This window comes from Aquarana catesbeiana, linkage group LG02 (genome assembly GCF_042186555.1).
Source record: "Aquarana catesbeiana isolate 2022-GZ linkage group LG02, ASM4218655v1, whole genome shotgun sequence".
In the NCBI taxonomy this organism is placed as follows: Eukaryota; Metazoa; Chordata; class Amphibia; order Anura; family Ranidae; genus Aquarana; species Aquarana catesbeiana.
The window spans coordinates 320,587,979-320,607,625 of NC_133325.1; the positions used below are offsets into that span (position 1 = coordinate 320,587,979).

Genomic DNA, 19,647 nt, shown 5'->3' on the forward strand with positions numbered 1-19,647 from the left:
ATAGAAATTTTTACGGTGGCTTGTAAACTTGCAGAATATCCACAGTCTGCATGCAGTGAGTTTCTTATGCCGCGTACACACGAGCGGACTTTACGGCGGACTTTGCCCGGCGGACTGGATTTCGTCGGACAATTCGATGTGTGTGGGCTCCAGCGGACTTTGTTTTCTCAAAAGTTGGACGGACTTAGATTTTAAACTTGTTTAAAATTTATCCGTTGAAATCGAGTCCGGTCGAAAAGTCCGCTCGTCTGTATGCTAGTTCGACGGACAAAAAGGCACGCTAGGGCAGCTATTGGCTACTGGCTATGAACTTCCTTGTTTTAGTCCGGTCGTACGTCATCACGTACGAATTCGACGGACTTTGGTGGATTGTGTGTAGGCAAGTCCGTTCATTCACAAAGTCCGTCGGAAAGTACGTCGAAAAATCCGCCGGGCAAAGTCCGCCGTAAAGTCCGACCGTGTGTACGCGGCATAAGTGTCTGCATTGCACAAAACAAATCTGCCTTTTTTGTGCAACAAGCCCATTGTGTTTTGCAATTTAACAGCCTGTTAAGTAATTTGTTGGGTCTGAAAGCTATCCTTAAACCCCAGTTACACACGACACAGCATAGCATTGTAACATATTGCTCAACCTACTAGCTAATAGCCAATAGTTAATGTAAATTGTCTTATTTTTTTTTTTTTATTATTTTTATTGCAAGTTTTGGTACAAACAATACACATATAAATTAAGTGCCTACAGTACACACGTACAACAAATGAGGTGATACATTAAATTTGCCAGAGTGAGTTGCATATTAGAGAATGGAACAATAATTGAGAACGCTTCTCCCTATCCAATACATGACCTTGATAGAATTACAGACATCGTCTGCCAATGTAACTAAGGATATTACTTAACCTAAACTTGAGCTTAAAACTCCAAACTAGCCCAGGGTGATAATGGATCATAGAACATGTTGTCTGCCTTTAAACCCGTATTCATTAAGCCGTATCAGGTTCGGCTAACCATGTACGCCAAACTTTGGTACATTGTCTTATTTAACCAATTTGTTAAATGTTGACGAAATTACCACTGCTGCTAGCAGGCGGCAGCTGCAGGCTCAACAAGGTACTGGTACGCTGCTGAGCACTTTTGCACTGGTGTGCCCCCTGGTTCGCGCAGTGGTGTGAACCTGTGACCGCTGTGTCCGATCATGGTGATCAGTACCCGACCACCTTGAGCGGCTGGAGTATCATGTGATTGCTATGATTGATCATAGTGATCACATGATTACAATGTAAACAAAACAGCCATGCATGGCTTCCATTCATGACTGTTGTGCTTACTATTGTGATGCTGTGATTGGCCCACAGCTTTCACATGGCACCTGGACCAATCAAAGCACCCTGTACCATGTGATTAGCTGTAGGCAATCACAGATCACAATAGTAAGCAAGTTGTAATAAATGAAAGCCATTCATGACAGCTAAAACTGTTGCTTATAATAGCAATCATCACTGTTAATCATAAGCAATAATTGTGTAAAAAGAAAACATGATCCCCCCCTCCCACTATGGCGACACTGAAATACTCTGATAAGAGTATGTAAAAAAAAAAAAATAGTAAAAAAAAAAATGTAAAAAATAAAAGGAAAACATGTTTAAAAAAATGAACAAAAAATTGTTTTGTTTTTGTTTTTGTTTTTTACACACTGTAACCAGTCAGTATCCTTGATCACTGCCACACCAGCCATATAATGATGCTGTACTGCACTGGTGACAATATGTAACAAAAAATTTTAAAAAAAAAATTTAATTTAATCTCTTCATTTTTTCAAACAATTGTAAAAAAAGTTACAACTTCAAAAAACTTGACATTCCTCTTGCTAAATACCTTGGACTATACTGTACTGTCCTGGAATTTTAGGGCCTCAAGAAGTGAGATGAGACAGTCAGTACATCAGGACTGATCAATTTTCAAATATATAGTTTGTAGACACAGAATAAATAATTTACACTGATTTAGGTTATTTTTACCAAAGAAATGTAGCAGACTACATTTTGGCCTAAATTTATGAAGAAAGTTTATATACTATACTGCGGCAGGTCGGCACGATCCCGCGAACCGTCGTATCTGTACGTCGGTCACACTAAGCGGGATAGCAGGCACGGCCACGAGCAATCGCGGGCACGAGAGGCAGAACAGGGATGTGTGTGTGTAAAAATCCTGTTCTGTGAGCTGAGGAGAGAGAGATTGTGAGTTCCTAATAGCTAGGAACCACGATCTCTCATCTCCTATAGTCAGTCCCCTCCCCCTACAGTTTGAACACACAGTCAGGGAACACAGTTAACCCTTGATCGCCCCTAGTGTTAACCCCTTCCCTGCCAGTGACATTTACACAGTAATCAGTGAATTTTTATAGCGCTGATTGCTGTATAAATGCCAATGGTCCCAAAAATGTGTCAAAAGTGTCCGATGTGTCCGCCATAATGTCGCAGTCCCGAGAAAAATCGCAGATCGCCACCATTACTAGTAAAAAAAAAATAATAATAATAAAAATGCCATAAATCTATCCCCTATTTTGTAGATGCTCTAACTTTTGCGCAAACCAATCAATATATGCTTATTACGATTTTTTTTTACCAAATATATGTAGAAGAATACATATCGGCCTAAACTGAGAAAAAAAATACGTTTTTTTTTTTTTTTAATTTGGGATATTTATTATAGCAAAAAGTAAAAGATGTTGTGTTTTTTTCAAAATTGTCGCTCTTCTTTTGTTTATAGCGCAAAAAATAAAAACTGCAGAAATGATCAAATACCACCAAAAGAAAGCTCTATTTGTGGGAAAAAAAGGACGTCAATTTTGTTTGGGTGCAGCATCGCATGACCGGGCAATTGTCAGTTAAAGCGACGCAGTGCCGTACCGCAAAAAATGGCCTGGTCATTGAGCAGCCAAATTTTTCGGGGATGAAGTGGTTAAATACCACCAAAAGAAAGCTCTATTTGTGTGAAAAAAATTTATGTAAATTTCATTTGGGTTCAGTGTTGCATGACGGCGCAATTGTCAGTTAAAGTGGCACAGTGCTGAACAGCAAAAAAATGCCCTGGTCATGTAGGGGTAAAACCTTCCACAGGTTAAATGTTTAAATGTACACATAACTCTTTGGCTTCTGAAGCCATGCTGCTCACACTAATCTGACTTGAAGACAGAAGGAAGTTCAGTTTTACACTAATGCCTAAGGTCATAAAGAGAAGAAGGGCAGAAAATAGAAGCATAGATTTAGGTTGGGTTCAGACTTGTGTACTGTGTTAAAACATGATAACAGGCATTACATCATATAACACATTTCAAATGAAGGGCTGCCAGCACACCTGATTACGGGCAAAACCTCCACCTGACTCTTTTGTGGTAATGCAATGCGCAGCACCATATGGTATTGTATTACAGTGCAGGCGCATTGATTTAGTGCATTGGGAGCAACCCCATACACTGATGCACGTTACTACAACACAACAATGTGAACCTGGCCCTAAAGTAAATGCAAAGCCAAAATACTTTTTTGCTGTTTTAGTTTTATAATAGGGGGGATTAGCAACCCCATCAAGATTTTATGGCTGTTCATTTAACTTCTGCGGAGATTCAGCCCCTCTTTTGCCCTAGTAACCACTATCACAGGAATGAAAGTAAGGAAAAATCCTGATTTTTGAGTTGCCATTGGAACAAGAATAAAGGGGAAGTCTTTTAATGAGGACATTTGTCGCCGTAACAATTGCCAAAGAGAGTTTCTTCACAATAAAAATATTTCTGCTTTTATCAATATTTTCTTTTTAAAAACTGTGGTTCCTCCTTACAACCATTTTTGGGATCTCTAAAGCAGTGGTTCCCAACCTCCATTCTCCAAGTACCCCCAACGGGCCATGTTTTCAGGTTTTCCTTAACTTTTCACAGCTGCTTTAAATCCATCTCAATGACATGGTATTGATAAGAGCCATTTTATCTAAGGGAAGTTCCCAAAACATAACCCGTTGGGGGTACTTGAGGACTGAGGTTGGGAACCACTGCTCTAAAGCGTGCAGATTCTCTTCAACCAGAGCAATTACTTTAATGATGACTTTACAGGAGCAATACAGCAAATATAGACAACAATCTTAACAATTTTGTACAGCACACGGCAACACTGCAAAAGCAACCATGACATCTAGATCAGCATAAAACCTAAAACATCAGAACAATATAGTACATAATGCTTTTAATAATTGTACTTGATAATTTAATTTCATTGCATACCCCTTAGTGGGCATACTATGTTATAAATATCTTAATCGATTACCCCAGATTAATATACTGAACTATTCTGGAGAGAGAGAGAAATGTAACTGTAACAGGAAATGGCCAGCACATCAAGAATGCAAAACATTTTTGTATAGATATAAAAATACATTATAAATAGCTTTTTTCCCTTTTTTATAAGTGATCACATTCCTTCTGTTCTCAGCTGCATAAGAGCTGGAGGGAGGAGAAGCAGCAGCACACTGAGCTTCCCAGTGAATGGCTGTGCAGCGGGGGTGTATCAAGACAAGTCTGATCATTGAAGGAGAGTACATTGATTTCCCAGCACAGCTAGAGAACTGACCATGGTGTGTTCTCCTGCTTAGTGTGGTCAGTTTGTAATAGGAAAGCAGAGGGACTGGCAGGAACACCAGGGATTTCACATAAAGGAAGCAATACAAATAGAACAGGAGACTTTCTCATACAAGTACATGATACAGCAGGCATATACCAGGAATATGAAGTGTTGGATTAACAAAGCCTTAAGCTGGCCATACACTTTTAGTACAGATTCTTTCAGCCATGTAATACAGCATGAAAGAACTTAGAACGTATTCCCCTCCTGGGCTATTGTATTCTGACAGCTACCAGTGGCTGTCAGAATACCTGAACAACAGCTGCATGTGATTAGATTTTTCAATTGAAACATGTCAGATGGGAGGGGCTGACAGGGACATCTACTAAGCAAATTTCACCAGGTTCATCTGGAACTGGCCAAAATTTGAACAGTGTAAGGCCTGCTTTAAGAGGGATGAAAAGGGGAAAGAGGAGCATTCAAGGAAACTATATGAAAAGTACAAGGTTTCCAGATTTCCTATTCACAACATTGGCAATCAGTCCAATTTTTACCGGTCATGTTGCAAACTTATATACTTAAAAATTACCTAAAATAACATATACACACAAATGCTGAAAAGCAGAATATTTACAACATTATATTTGTCAGGTGTGGTTTATACTAAAATAACTAAAACAATACAAAAAATACAATATATATAAATATTTTATATCAAACATAAACATGAATGTACACTTACCTAACAAACAAGAGTGACTTGGACTAATAAGAAATACAAAAATAAATAGCTGTCCCAACATTTTATGGACCTGTCAAAAAAAAAAACAGAAGAATTAAGTATTTTTAGTTTCCTAAATCATAACATATTCCAATATACGACTCAATATTTGTACCATTTAAGAAGACAGTGCAGAGAGAGTAGTATTGTAGAACTTGCAGTGAACCACCTCTTTTAACCAATGTACAGTTTACCTGAACTAGAGTAATGACACATACACTGAATCATCATATGAATTAAATAACTTCCTGCTGATTCATGAAGGTTTGAAAGTAAGCATTTAAAATATTACATCTGAGGATAAGCGTTTCAAAAAATGTTTCTCTTCCCTTTGTTACTTGTGCCTGGACAAGTAACAAAGGGAATTTACAAGGTAAATTCTAGACCATTTATGCCACAATCTTCATGTGATGATTTGTCCTTGTTTGCACTATATCACATTCCAGAGATCAATAATTAAAGCTTGGCACAAAAATACTTAGAATGATTAATGTAATGAAACTGGAATTCCCCTAAGTTAGCAATCCCAGAAATAGCATTACCCAGCGTGAGAAGATCATTTGAATGGGGTGGTGCAGCTTTGTAGGAATTATGACTCAATAAAAACCATTCCAACCCGTGTGGAATGAAAGTAAGGAAAAATCCTGATTTTTGAGTTGCCATTGGAACAAGAATAAAGGGGAAGTCTTTTAATGAGGACATTTGTCGCCGTAACAATTGCCAAAGAGAGTTTCTTCACAATAAAAATATTTCTATTTTTATCAATATTTTCTTTTTAAAAACTGTGGTTCCTCCTTACAGACATTTTTGGGATCTCTAAAGCAGTGGTTCTCAACCTCCGTTCTCCAAGTACCCCCAACGGGCCATGTTTTCAGGTTTTCCTTAACTTTTCTCAGCTGCTTTAAATCAATCTCAATGACATGGTATTGATAAGAGCCATTTTATATAAGGGAAGTTCCCAAAACATGACCCGTTGGGGGTACTTGAGGACTGAGGTTGGGAACCACTGCTCTAAAGTGTGCAGATTCTCTTCAACCAGAGCAATTACTTTAATGATGACTTTACAGGAGCAATACAGCAAATATAGACAACAATCTTAACAATTTTGTACAGCACACGGCAACACTGTAAAAGCAACCATGACATCTAGATCAGCATAAAACCTAAAACATCAGAACAATATAGTACATAATGCTTTTAATAATTGTACTTGATAATTTAATTTCATTGCATACCCCTTAGTGGGCATACTATGTTATAAATATCTTTATCGATTACCCCAGATTAATATACTGAACTATTCTGGAGAGAGAGAGAAATGTAAGTGTAACAGGAAATGGCCAGCACATCAAGAATGCAAACTTGTGGTCAGCAGCCCAGAAGTACAAAAGAATGATCTCTATGGTAAAAATGAATGTGGCCATTCTGATAAGAAAACTGTTGGAAATGTGTTGTCTGCATGAATCGCCCATTAAACTTCAAGTTCTCAACAAACAAAAAATTACTAACAGTTTAATAATTTTAAAAGGGCTACCAGATTTTTTTAACTTTATCAATTTAAAGTACAGAGTGAATAAGCATTTTCTTTCCAGCCTCCACCTATAGCAGCTGCATTTTCTATAGAAATAGTTACATTTACTGGCACTTACATATCACAGAATTTAAAGAAAACCTTTCACAACCTCTCACGCACTATAGACTCATAAAATGATGGACAAATAAGCGACTGGCCAGGAGAGTTGGGAGAGCAGTTTGGATCTGGCAGGAGCATGACCATGAGTATAAGACTTAAAGTGATTGTAAACGATCACCTTGTAAAACAGACCATTCAGTTTAAAATAGAAATGAAAGGCAAAACATTTTTGTATAGATATAAAAATACATTATAAATAGCTTTTTTCCCTTTTTTATAAGTGATCACATTCCTACTGTTCTCAGCTGCATAAGAGCTGGAGGGAGGAGAAGCAGCAGCACACTGAGCTTCCCAGTGAATGGCTGATCATTGAAGGAGAGTACATTGATTTCCCAGCACAGCTAGAGAACTGACCATGGTGTGTTCTCCTGCTTAGTGTGGTCAGTTTGTAATAGGAAAGCAGAGGGACTGGCAGGAACACCAGGGATTTCACATAAAGGAAGCAATACAAATAGAACAGGAGACTTTCTCGTACAAGTATATGATACAACAGGCATATACCAGGAATATGAAGTGTTGGATTAACAAAGCCTTAAGCTGGCCATACACTTTTAGTAACAGATTCTTTCAGCCATGTAATACAGCATGAAAGAACTTAGAACGTATTCCCCTCCTGGGCTATTGTATTCTGACAGCTACCAGTGGCTGTCAGAATACCTGAACAACAGCTGCATGTGATTAGATTTTTCAATTGAAACATGTAGGGTGGGAGGGGCTGACAGGGACATCTACTAAGCAAATTTCACCAGGTTCATCTGGAACTGGCCACTGCTTTAAGAGGGATGAAAAGGGGAAAGAGGAGCATTCAAGGAAACTATATGAAAAGTACAAGGTTTCCAGATTTCCTATTCACAACATTGGCAATCAGTACAATTTTTACCGGTCATGTGGCAAACTTATATACTTAAAAATTACCTAAAATAACATATACACACAAATGCTGAAAAGCACAATATTTACAACATTATATTTGTCAGGTGTGGTTTATACTAAAATAACTAAAACAATACAAAAAATACAATATATATAAATATTTTATATCAAACATAAACATGAATGTACACTTACCTAACAAACAAGAGTGATTTGGACTAATAAGAAATACAAAAATAAATAGCTGTCCCAACATTTTATGGACCTGTCAAAAAAAAAAACAGAAGAATTAAGTATTTTTAGTTTCCTAAATCATAACATATTCCAATATACGACTCAATATTTGTACCATTTAAGAAGACAGTGCAGAGAGAGTAGTATTGTAGAACTTGCAGTGAACCACCTCTTTTAACCAATGTACAGTTTACCTGAACTAGAGTAATGGCACATACACTGAATCATCATATGACCTAAATAACTTCCTGCTGATTCATGAAGGTTTGAAAGTAAGCATTTAAAATATTACATCTGAGGATAAGCGTTTCAAAAAATGTTTCTCTTCCCTTTGTTACTTGTGCCTGGACAAGTAACAAAGGGAATTTACAAGGTAAATTCTAGACCATTTATGCCACAATCTTCATGTGATGATTTGTCCTTGTTTGCGCTATATCACATTCCAGAGATCAATAATTAAAGCTTGGCACAAAAATACTTAGAATGATTAATGTAATGAAAAGGGAATTCCCCTAAGTTAGCAAGCCCAGAAATAGCATTACCCAGCGTGAGAAGATCATTTGAATGGGGTGGTGCAGCTTTGTAGGAATTATAACTCATTAAAAACCATTCCAACCTGTGTTAAATTTAGGAGCACAAAGTCTTAAATTGTAAGAAAAAGAGATGCTCCACTCCAAAGCCACACTCCCCCTTGAGATGGGTGCCAGAATGAAAGGGAGCCATCTGTGCTCTAAGCACACCAGAGAAGAGATACTCAGCCACACACCGATGACATCACAGATAACAGCAAAACTTTATTCCACAGTGCCAGAAAGACAGTCCCTGTCCATGAAGCGCCCATGGAAGAGATCTACGACTATATCTTTGCTGGTAAAAAGCCTCAAAATGGGTGTTTTATGGACAGGGACTGTTTTTTTTTGGCTCTGTGGAATAAAATTTTGTGAGGTTGTTGGTGTGTAGCTTCCTTAAATGAAAAGTTTAATTTTGTGATATTTAAACAGATGTAAAACAGGTTGGTAGGGTATACACTGGTGACCACTTTCACATTTTAAACTTTATGCAAAATACTTTTTATTAAATAGATTTTGAGAGTGGACTATCTCTGTATCCTCTACTATGCAGGCAAAGGCCAGAGGCGGAATCAGGCTGCAACAGAACATTGCTTGTCCTTGTTGGCTGACACTGCTCCCTGCCAGAGTCACTATCAACCAGAAAAAAGCATGTACTGGCTGGATAAGATTACATGTAGGATGCCGTGTCTTACAATGTAAGCCTGTTGTACGCTGGACATGTGCGCCGGCAATAAATTAGTTTTGTTTCTTTCCGTTCCGTTTTGTATTAGCCGTTAATTCATATTTCGTAATTCGTGTCCGAAATTCAATTTGGATTCGTACGAAATACGAATTTTCATTAACTTTTCTTAACAATTACGAACGTTTGTTATGATGAATTTAAAAAGCAAAAAATACCTTTCTCAGTATGGCAGTCGTCGACTCATTATGCTCATTATGAGGAGCTCCCACCATCCCTGTGCTGTGCTGGCTTCCTGGGTTTGTACCCCTGCTGTGCTCATTATGAGGGGCTCCCACCATCCCTGTGCTGTGCTGACTTCCTGGGTTTGTACCCCTGCTGTGCTCATTATGAGGGGCTCCCACCATCCCTGTGCTGTGCTGACTTCCTCCAGGGGCTGTACCCCTGCTGTGCTCATGAGGGGCTCCCACCATCCCTGTGCTGTGCTCATTATTGGGGGCTCCCACCATCCCTGTGCTGTGCTGACTTCCTCCTGGGGCTGTAGTCCTGCTGTTCTCATTATGAGGGGCTCCCACATCCTTGTGCTGTGCTGACTTTCTGGGTTTTTAACTTCATCATAACGAAAAATCGTAATTATGACAATCATAAAACGATATTAACAAACATTCTTATTTTGTCCGATTCTGAATCTCCCATCGACTACCAGTACCAGTCTCCCACTCCCATATTAAAAAAGGTAATTTTCCCAACCCTCACTCAGCAGCAGAAGAAAACCTCTGATTGGTCAACAAAACACCAGTCACGTTTCTGTTGTAACGAAATTTGGATCCAAAATTTGTCAACAAAATTTCGTATTTCGTATACAATTCGGAAGCATAGAAATTCGTATTTCGGACGCTTCCGAATAAACGCATTTTTGGAAATTCGTACGAATTTTCGATTCCTAGGAAACAAACCGCACATGTCTATTGTACGCATGTGGCAGTGCTCACACAATGATGACAATGCCATTAATATATTGCAAGCAACAAATGAGCATGACACCTTAGTAAGGGAAGCGCTTTTGACCAAATAAAAACTAGTAGAGTGAACCTCTTTTTTTTTTACTTTCATAGATGCACTGAAAAAATATGCTAAGCAAGTTTAAAGGCACAAAACCAGCTGCATATCATTGTATGTACTATGAGTTTTTGAAACAGAGAGCACAGCAGAAGCTGATTCCTTTCAGACTTTCTATCTCTAATTAAAAGTAGTATAAGCCACTCTTGACCTATTAAACTCTGTGCGTAATCTCTATAAACGAAAACTTCATTAGGATTATCGGGGTGAACTTGTAAACAGGAGCCTGTCAACTTTCTGGGAATAGTAAAATATGAATTATTTAATCAAATTTAAAATGTTAGTCACTGGGTAGTTTGAAAGTAGTCTTGGAATAATTTTAAAAATGGCAAACCTGTGGCTGTCAAAGCAGGGATATATCCATGACCAACAGGTGTATTTATAAAAAAATTCACAGTGAAAGTGCATGTACATTCATTCTGTGTGAATGGGACAATGGTTTTTTTTTCTGTGCTGGTCGAATATTTTACGTTCCCATGCATCCCCATAAAAGCTTTATGGAGGAGTGAGCATGTTTTTTGCCTCAGCTCCGCTCCATCGTCGCTTACAACGCAGTTACAGTGGGGGTTACCTACTGCCCACGGCTCCCTCCATGTCCCAGCGACTGCGGCAGTCCTCCCAGCTTACACAGACCGGCCGCACACGGCAAGGACAGCTGGATTCTTATTTCCCGGGGACTCGAGGACAGGGCCGCGAGGTCTCCAAGATGGCGCCGACTGGGAAGGCCCAGAAAGCCATGAAATTCTCCCAGCCAGCCATGGCCGCGGCTCGGCCACCGAAAGAGGTGGCTTCCCAAGCTTCCCCGGTTCCATCCACAAGGTCAGTGAGTGACTCAGCCCCTCCATTCTCCCCTACCTCCCCAGGTGGTCGTTCTGAGGTGTCTGACTTCCTTGGGGATGAAGACATCAGACGCCATATTATGTCCCTCCCCACCAGAGAAGACCTGGAGCGCTTCACCTGCAAGTTAGAGAAAGCTTTCACAGAAGATATTGCTCAGATTAAGGCAGATACCTCACACCTGGGCAACAGGGTGGAATCCTTAGAAGAGAAACTGGAGGAGGCTCTCCCTATTATTGCTCTGCTGCATTCTAAGTGCCACATGCAGGACCAACAGATTGAAACCTTACCGTGTCAGTTAGATGATGTTGAAAACCGCAGTAGGAGGGCTAATATTAGGATCCGGGGTCTGCCAGAGGCCGCAGCTTCAAAGGACATTATCCCCACGCTGTAAGATATCTTCAGGGACATACTGGGCATACCAGCATCTGCTCCCATAGAAATAGACCACGCATATAGAGCACTAAGACCCCCATCTCAGGATGTGGACAATCTCAGGGACATAATTTGTAAGTTCCACAAATACACCCTCAAAGACCGCATTATGCAAAAAATGTGCGGCAAGCCCTTTTATGATTTTGATGCCACGCGTTTATTTTTCTACTGGAACTTCTCCAGGCGCACCCTCATGCAGCGCAGGGCTCTCCGCCCCCTTTTGGCTGTGATCCAGGAAGCAGGATTGCCATACCGCTGGGGCTTCCCCTTCTTCTTACAGGTGACTAGAGGTGGAAAACAGGTCACCCTACGCAATAAAGATGACCTCTCACGATTACCCCCGTGAGATAGAGTTGATAGTGAAGTCCCTGCCCAATGGAAAGAGCCCTGGACCAGATGATTATACTGGGGCGTATTATAAGACTTTTTGTCACGTACCTGGTGGCGGAGCCCAGAATGCAGGGAATGGCCTCTCGTGTGCCTCTGGCTCAAGAACCCCTGATAGAGGAAACAGGGACTCAAGAGCGCAGGGGGCCACAAGTGCCTGGCAAGTGGCAGATGTCTCTGAAGTTCAACTGGAACACCGGAACAGCAGACTGTAAGAAGATGCACTGGAGAACCGTCTGGAACACTGCAACCACTGGCCGTAAGGAGAAGCACTGAAGCAGGCAGGAACTCTGGAACAGCAGGCAACAGGGAGGTGTTCTGTAGTTCAGCTGGAGCACTGGAACAGCAAGCTGTAGGAGGGTGCACTGGAACTCTGGCAGGAACACTGGAACCACTGGCTGTGGGAGGTGCACTGTAGTAGGCAGGAACTCTGGAACAGCAGGCAACAGGGAGGTGTTCTGTAGTTCAGCTGGAGCACAAGCAGAATCAGACAGACCGGATCAACACTGGCGGGCAAGCAGGTACCAAACGGAGGCAGAAGAATAGTCAAGATACAGTCCGGGTTGGCAACAGGCGGGCAACAGATAACCGAAGGAGGAGGCAGGAGAGTAGTCAGACGAGCCGGGATCAGGGACTGGCAGCAAACAAGAATAGTCAGGAACAGGCCGGATAACAGGAAACAGGTAGGCAGGTATTCAGGTAGCTTAGGGTCACAGGGAACGCTGTAGACCGGACAGCAAGAAAGCGTGCTGACAGGCTCCTTTAAATAGGCCTAATGGCGCCAAACGCTGTCACACTGCACGTCTGCGCGCATCCACGTGCACTCGTGCACGCCCGCGTACCGACCGTACGTGCCCGTTCGTACCATCGTGCACTCGCGTACACCCGTTCGTACGAGCGCGCACCCGCCCGCATCCGTTTGCGCCAACGCGCCTCCAAACGCGTCCTCTGGCTCTAACAACAGTGGTTCTGTTAAACGATCTTCCGCCGACGGTCGTGCTAACAGGACGCCTTTCATGACATTGCCCCCCCCCAAGGGGCAGCCTCCGGATGCCCAACTGTGCCATCTTACTTGGATGAGACCTTTTAAAGGCAAGAATCAGCCTCCTCGCATGAATGTTGGACTCCGGCTCCCAGGAGTTCTCCTCAGGCCCGTACCCCTTCCATTTAATCAAAAACTGGACTTGGTTACGTCTCTTCCTGCAATCCAGAATGGACTCAACCTCATATTCGGTTTCTCCGTCAACGATTACAGGTTCAGGGGGATCAACCCTCCGGTTGGCAAAAGGATCAGGAACCGTGGGTTTGAGTAGAGCCACGTGAAAGACCGGGTGGATCCGGAATGACTCCGGTAACTTCAGTTCATAGGCCACGTTATTAATCTTCCTTAGAACTGGGAAGGGACCCACAAATTTAGGGCCCAATTTTTTGGAAGGACATGCCAGTTTTAAATGCAAAGTAGACAGCCAGACCTGATCCCCGGGCTTGAGGTCAAGTTCCCCTCTTCTCTTTTTGTCAAACACCTCTTTGTTGTAATTCTGAGTCCTTGCCATAGTCTCCTGCAGGAGTTTACTATTTGACTCAAAGAAGTCTAGATTCTCCTGGACAGCTGGTACTGGGCACTCCGGGATGTTACTGGACAGGAACAGAGGATGGAAACCATAATTTGCAAAAAACGGTGACTGCTTTGTGGCGGAATGGACAGAATTATTATAAGCAAATTCGGCAAGAGGTAGGAGCGGAGCCCAATCATCCTGGGAGAAAGAAGAAAAACAGCGCAGATACTGCTCCAGCGTCTGATTTGTTCTTTCCGTCTGGCCATTTGTTTGGGGGTGATAGGCAGAGGAGAAAGAAAGGTCAATTTTCAAGGATCCACAAAGTGCTCTCCAAAACTTGGAAGTAAATTGCACCCCCCGATCTGAAGTAATATTTGCAGGAATGCCATGAAGCCTCACCACTTCCTTGATAAACGTCCTTGCAGTCTCAGCAGCAGTAGGTGTGCCCTTCATTGGTAAGAAATGAGCCATTTTTGATAGTCTATCCACCACTACAAAGATTGTAGTGTAGCCTTCAGAAGGTGGCAGCTCGACAATAAAATCCATGGAGATCATCCTCCATGGCTTCTCCGGAACAGGTAATGGCTTCAACAGACCCCAAGCCTTACACTTGCTGCCCTTGTTTTGAATGCAAGTGGCACATGCTTCCACATAGTCCCTGCAATCCTTCCTTAACTGCGGCCACCAGAATGTGCGCTGAAGGAGTTCAGATGTTTTGTGCACACCAAAATGGCCGGCCAACATGTGGTCATGACAGGAACTAAGAACTGCCGCTCGCAACTCCTGGGGTACGAAGATCCTATCTTTGAACCAAAGAAGCTCGTCTCTGGACTGTGGAGCTGAATCAGGTGGAGCAGAGGCGTCTCTAGAAGCTTGCTTGATCTGTGAGAGTAGATCCCCTTGGAGCAGCAGAAAGTTTCCTGAGGATAAGATGGTGTCTGGGGATGGAGATGCTTCAGGTCCGTTGTACATTCGTGACAGTGCGTCAGGCTTGATGTTCTTTGATCTGGGGCGGTAGGTTATGTGGAATGAAAATCTGGTAAAGAAAAGTGCCCACCTGGCCTGTCGTAGTCTTAATCTCTTGGCAGTCTTTAAATATTCCAGATTCTTGTGGTCTGTATAAACAAGAATTGGATGAGCTGCTCCCTCCAGGAGATATCGCCACTCTTCAAGTGCGGCTTTGATTGCCAACAATTCTCGATCGCCCACATCATAGTTTCTCTCCGCTTCGGATAATTTGCGAGAAAAGAAAGCGACTGGATGCAAAAGAGCCCTAGGCCCCTGTCTCTGGGAAAGCACTGCACCAACCGCTATTTCCGAGGCATCCACCTCCAAAATGTATGGTAATGTGGGATCTGGGTGCTTTAAGACTGAGGCTGAAACAAACAGATCTTTTAGCGTTGTGAAGGCCGCCTGAGCTTCAGTAGACCAATGGAACTTAAGGCCCTGCTTAGTTAACTTTGTGATAGGAGAAATGATGGTTGAGAATCCTCTGATGAATTTCCTGTAGAAATTTGCAAATCCTACAAAACTTTGGATTCCCTTCTTGTCGGTGGGAGCGGGCCAGTCCAGAATAGCCGAGACCTTCTGAGGGTCCATCTTAATACCCTCTACAGAGATGATTAGCCCAAGGAACTGGATACTCTCTTGTTCAAAGACACACTTCTCAGGTTTGGCGTAGAGGCCATGTAGCCGTAGTCGGGTCAAGACATTTCTGACATGTTCACGATGCTCAGCTAAAGAAGAAGAAAAGATCAGGATATCATCTAAATAGATAATAACAAACAGGTCAAGATAGTCTCTGAAGATGTCATTCACAAAGTGTTGAAATGTAGCAGGAGCATTGCACAGTCCAAAGGGCATGACCAAATACTCAAAGTGCCCAAATCGGGTACGGAAAGCCGTCTTCCATTCGTCTCCTCTACGAATGCGGACAAGGTTGTAGTCACCACGAAGATCCAGCTTGGAAAACACTACTGCAGACCCTAGTCTTTGAAAAAGTTCGGGCACCAAGGGTAAAGGATATTGGTTTTTAATTGTGATTTTATTAAGTGCTCGATAATCCACACAAGGGCGTAAAGAATGGTCTTTCTTCTCCACAAAGAAGATTCCTGCTCCTGCCGGGGACGTGGAGGGTCGGATGAACCCTTTCTCCAGATTGTCATCAATATAAGTCTTCAATGCCCCTAGTTCTAGTTCTGACAAAGGGAAAATCCTCCCAAAAGGAATCTCTGCTCCTGGGAGAAGTTCGATTGGGCAATCGTATGGCCGGTGGGGAGGAAGGATCTCAGCCCCCTTTTGACTGAAAACGTCCAAGAAGCTGTGGTAGGCTTCAGGTACAATTCGGCAGGTTTCGGTATCAGTTTCCATGCAGAGTAGGGAAGAAGGGGCATCGGTGACTTCTGGTAGACAGTGTTGCTGGCAGTAAGAGGATACAAACTCAATCTTCCCTGAGGTCCAATCAATCTGCGGATTATGTGCCTTTAGCCACGGCATGCCTAGTATGATGGGGAATAGAGGAGACTCAATGACATCTAGACTGAGTAGCTCTTGGTGAATGCCGGCAATGGTGGTATGCAGAGGTACAGTCTCCTGAGTTACTGGCCCTGATCTGAGGGTAGAGCCATCGGCCAAAAATACAGAAAGTCCTTTCACTCTGGGCCGAAGGGGAATGTGATGTCTGGAAGCAAAGGACAAGTCTATGAAACCGCTGCAGGCCCCGGAATCAATGATAGCGCTGGTTGGGAAATTCCCTCCTGGGAGCTGTAAGAGAATCGGAACAGCCAGATGAGAAACGTCATTGAGTACAGCAGGAGTAAGAGCAGGGGAGATAGAAAAGCACTTACGAAGCTTCGCCGGGCATGTCCGTACAAAATGTCCAGATTCCCCGCAGTACATACACAGGTTACCGGCCCGACGGCGTTGACGCTCTTCAGGAGTAAGTGAAGGGCGTAAGAGGCCCAACTGCATCGGTTCTGGAGTGTCTGAGGTAACGGTGGTTGAAGCTGGTGAAGCAGATTGGGAAGAGCTAGGCACACGGGGCAACATCCAGACAGGACGAGAAGGACCAGAGGATCGCTCCGTACGCCGTTCCCTGAGGCGTCTATCTATCTGGATAGAGAGGTCTATGAGCCCCTCTAGAGTCTCTGGAATGCCCACTCGGGCCAGTTCATCTTTTAGGGATTCTGAAAGGCCCATACGGAACTGGTACCGTAAGGCAGCATTATTCCAGTTCGTGTCGGAACTCCAATGTCTGAATTCCGACACGTAGTCCTCCACAGGCCGGCGGCCTTGTTGTAGAGCATGCAAGGCTGCCTCTGCAGTGGCTGTTAATTGAGGATCCTCATATAGCGATGACATGGCCTGAAAGAAGTCATTTAAGGTGTCAAGTGAAACATCCTTCTTTTCTAGAAGACGATGGGCCCAGGACTGAGGCTCGCCAGACAACAGCGAGATCACAAACCCCACTTTAGTAGCCTCCAGAGAGAAAGTCCTTGGCTGAAGAGCAAAAAAAAGTTCACATGAATTAGGAAAACTCCTGAATTTACTCCGGTTGCCCGAAAATCTTTCAGGCGTGGGGACCCTGGTTTCAGGCGACAGCATCACCACTGAGGGTGCAGCAGGAGTCACGGAAGCAGGAGGTGAGGAAGCTGCTAAAGCTTGGACTCGGCCTTCCAGTTGGGTATAGCCTTCTTGTAGGCTCTTTACTGCTTGGGTAAGTCCAGCAAGATGACGGCAGAGCTCGTCCATGGGAGAGGCTCCCTGCGTGGGCTCAGACATGGCTGTCCGGTACTGTCACGTACCTGGTGGCGGAGCCCAGAATGCAGGGAATGGCCTCTCGTGTGCCTCTGGCTCAAGAACCCCTGATAGAGGAAACAGGGACTCAAGAGCGCAGGGGGCCACAAGTGCCTGGCAAGTGGCAGATGTCTCTGAAGTTCAACTGGAACACCGGAACAGCAGACTGTAAGAAGATGCACTGGAGAACCGTCTGGAACACTGGAACCACTGGCCGTAAGGAGAAGCACTGAAGCAGGCAGGAACTCTGGAACAGCAGGCAACAGGGAGGTGTTCTGTAGTTCAGCTGGAGCACTGGAACAGCAAGCTGTAGGAGGGTGCACTGGAACTCTGGCAGGAACACTGGAACCACTGGCTGTGGGAGGTGCACTGTAGCAGGCAGGAACTCTGGAACAGCAGGCAACAGGGAGGTGTTCTGTAGTTCAGCTGGAGCACAAGCAGAATCAGACAGACCGGATCAACACTGGCGGGCAAGCAGGTACCAAACGGAGGCAGAAGAATAGTCAAGATACAGTCCGGGTTGGCAACAGGCGGGCAACAGATAACCGAAGGAGGAGGCAGGAGAGTAGTCAGACGAGCCGGGATCAGGGACTGGCAGCAAACAAGAATAGTCAGGAACAGGCCGGATAACAGGAAACAGGTAGGCAGGTATTCAGGTAGCTTAGGGTCACAGGGAACGCTGTAGACCGGACAGCAAGAAAGCATGCTGACAGGCTCCTTTAAATAGGCCTAATGGCGCCAAACGCTGTCACACTGCATGTCTGCGCACATCCACGTGCACTCGTGCACGCCCGTGTACCGACTGTACGTGCCCGTTCGTACCATCGTGCACCCGCATACACCCGTTCGTACGAGTGCGCACCCGCCCGCGTCCGTTCGCGCCAACGCGCCTCCGAACGTGTCCTCTGGCTCTAACAACAGTGGTTCTGTTAAACGATCTTCCGCCGACGGTCGTGCTAACAGGACGCCTTTCATGACACTTTTCTGCCCCTTTTGGTATCCCCTATGTGTAACTATTTCAACTCAATCATTGAGGGAACCCCTATCCCCACTGAGTCGCTGCTAGCTCACATCACGGTACTGCCAAAGGAAGGACCCAATGGACCCCCAAAGTTATCGCCCCATGTCCCTCCTCAACGTTGATGTTAAGATTCTGGTGAAAATCCTGGAGAACAGGCTGAGACGTCTTTTGCCCCATATTATCCATCCCGACCAAACCGGTTTATCACAGGGAGGGAAGCAAGGGACAACCCCATTAGAGCCAGCCAACTCATCTACGGGGCCCGCACCCGTCCCAATCAGAAGCCCTATATAATTCTTTCAACCGCTGCCGAGAAGGCCTTCGATCGCGTTGATTGGTTGTGGCACAGTACCCAGGCAACAGCTTATATTAATTTTGAACAACAAAGTATGCAGTATACTGTATGCAGCCTCTGAAGGACACATATTGCTGACCTCCAGCCTTCTAACCAATTTCTGCTCTGTTATATAAAATTAAATAGTTCAACTCACCATAATGCAGAATCAGTGGGAGCCCTGAGCGTGTCACTTGCCACCGTTGCCTGCCACCAGATGCAACTTGTCACAGAATGTCACTTGCCACATCACCTGCCACACGTTGCGTATTGTCCACTTGCCATGTCGCCTGCCACCAGATGCAGATTGTCACTTGTCACACGTTGTAGAATGTCACCTGCCACATGTTGCCGATTGTCCACTTGCCACGTCCCGGATTGTCACTTGCCACGTCACCTCCCACACATTACGGATTGTCACTTGCCACGTCCCAGATTGTCACTTGCCACGTCACCTGCCACACATTACGGATTGTCACTTGCCACGTCACCTGCCACACATTACAGATTGTCACTTTCCACGTCACGGATTGTCACTTGCCACACTTTACGGATTGTCACTTTCCACGTCACGGATTGTCACTTGCCACACATTACGGATTGTCACTTTCCACGTCACAGATTGTTACTTGCCACACATTACGGATTGTCACTTGCCACGTCGCCTGCCACATGTTAAAGATTGTCACTTGCCACATCACGGATTGTCACTTGCCACAC

General features: G+C 43.9%; 1 protein-coding gene and 1 long non-coding RNA gene across 9 annotated transcripts in view; one reads left to right on the top strand and one right to left on the bottom strand.

The window, feature by feature from the left end:
* LOC141127898 (interleukin-1 receptor type 1-like) overlaps positions 1-8,410 on the bottom strand; it is an 88,164-nt gene extending 79,754 nt beyond the window's left edge. Inside the window, exons 1-3 of one of the 5 annotated variants that reach the window (XM_073614770.1) lie at positions 8,387-8,410; positions 8,154-8,223; positions 5,354-5,423 (exon numbers count right to left, since the gene is read on the bottom strand). In XM_073614770.1, coding sequence (XP_073470871.1) covers positions 5,354-5,414 — 61 coding nt within the window. In that variant the 5' untranslated portion in view covers positions 5,415-5,423; positions 8,154-8,223; positions 8,387-8,410. Of the gene's footprint in view, positions 1-5,353; positions 5,424-5,507; positions 5,736-8,153; positions 8,224-8,307 lie in introns of those variants that run through there. The other 4 variants (XM_073614769.1, XM_073614768.1, XM_073614771.1 and 1 more) reach the window with 4 other exon arrangements.
* The window catches only part of LOC141127900 (uncharacterized), a 192,385-nt gene that overhangs the window by 69,679 nt on the left and 103,059 nt on the right, over positions 1-19,647 (top strand). Inside the window, exon 3 of one of the 4 annotated variants that reach the window (XR_012241608.1) lies at positions 4,323-5,062. The exons of the other annotated variants lie outside the window; for them this stretch is intronic. This is a non-coding gene — a long non-coding RNA (uncharacterized lncRNA). Of the gene's footprint in view, positions 1-4,322; positions 5,063-19,647 lie in introns of those variants that run through there. 4 annotated transcript variants of the gene reach the window in all.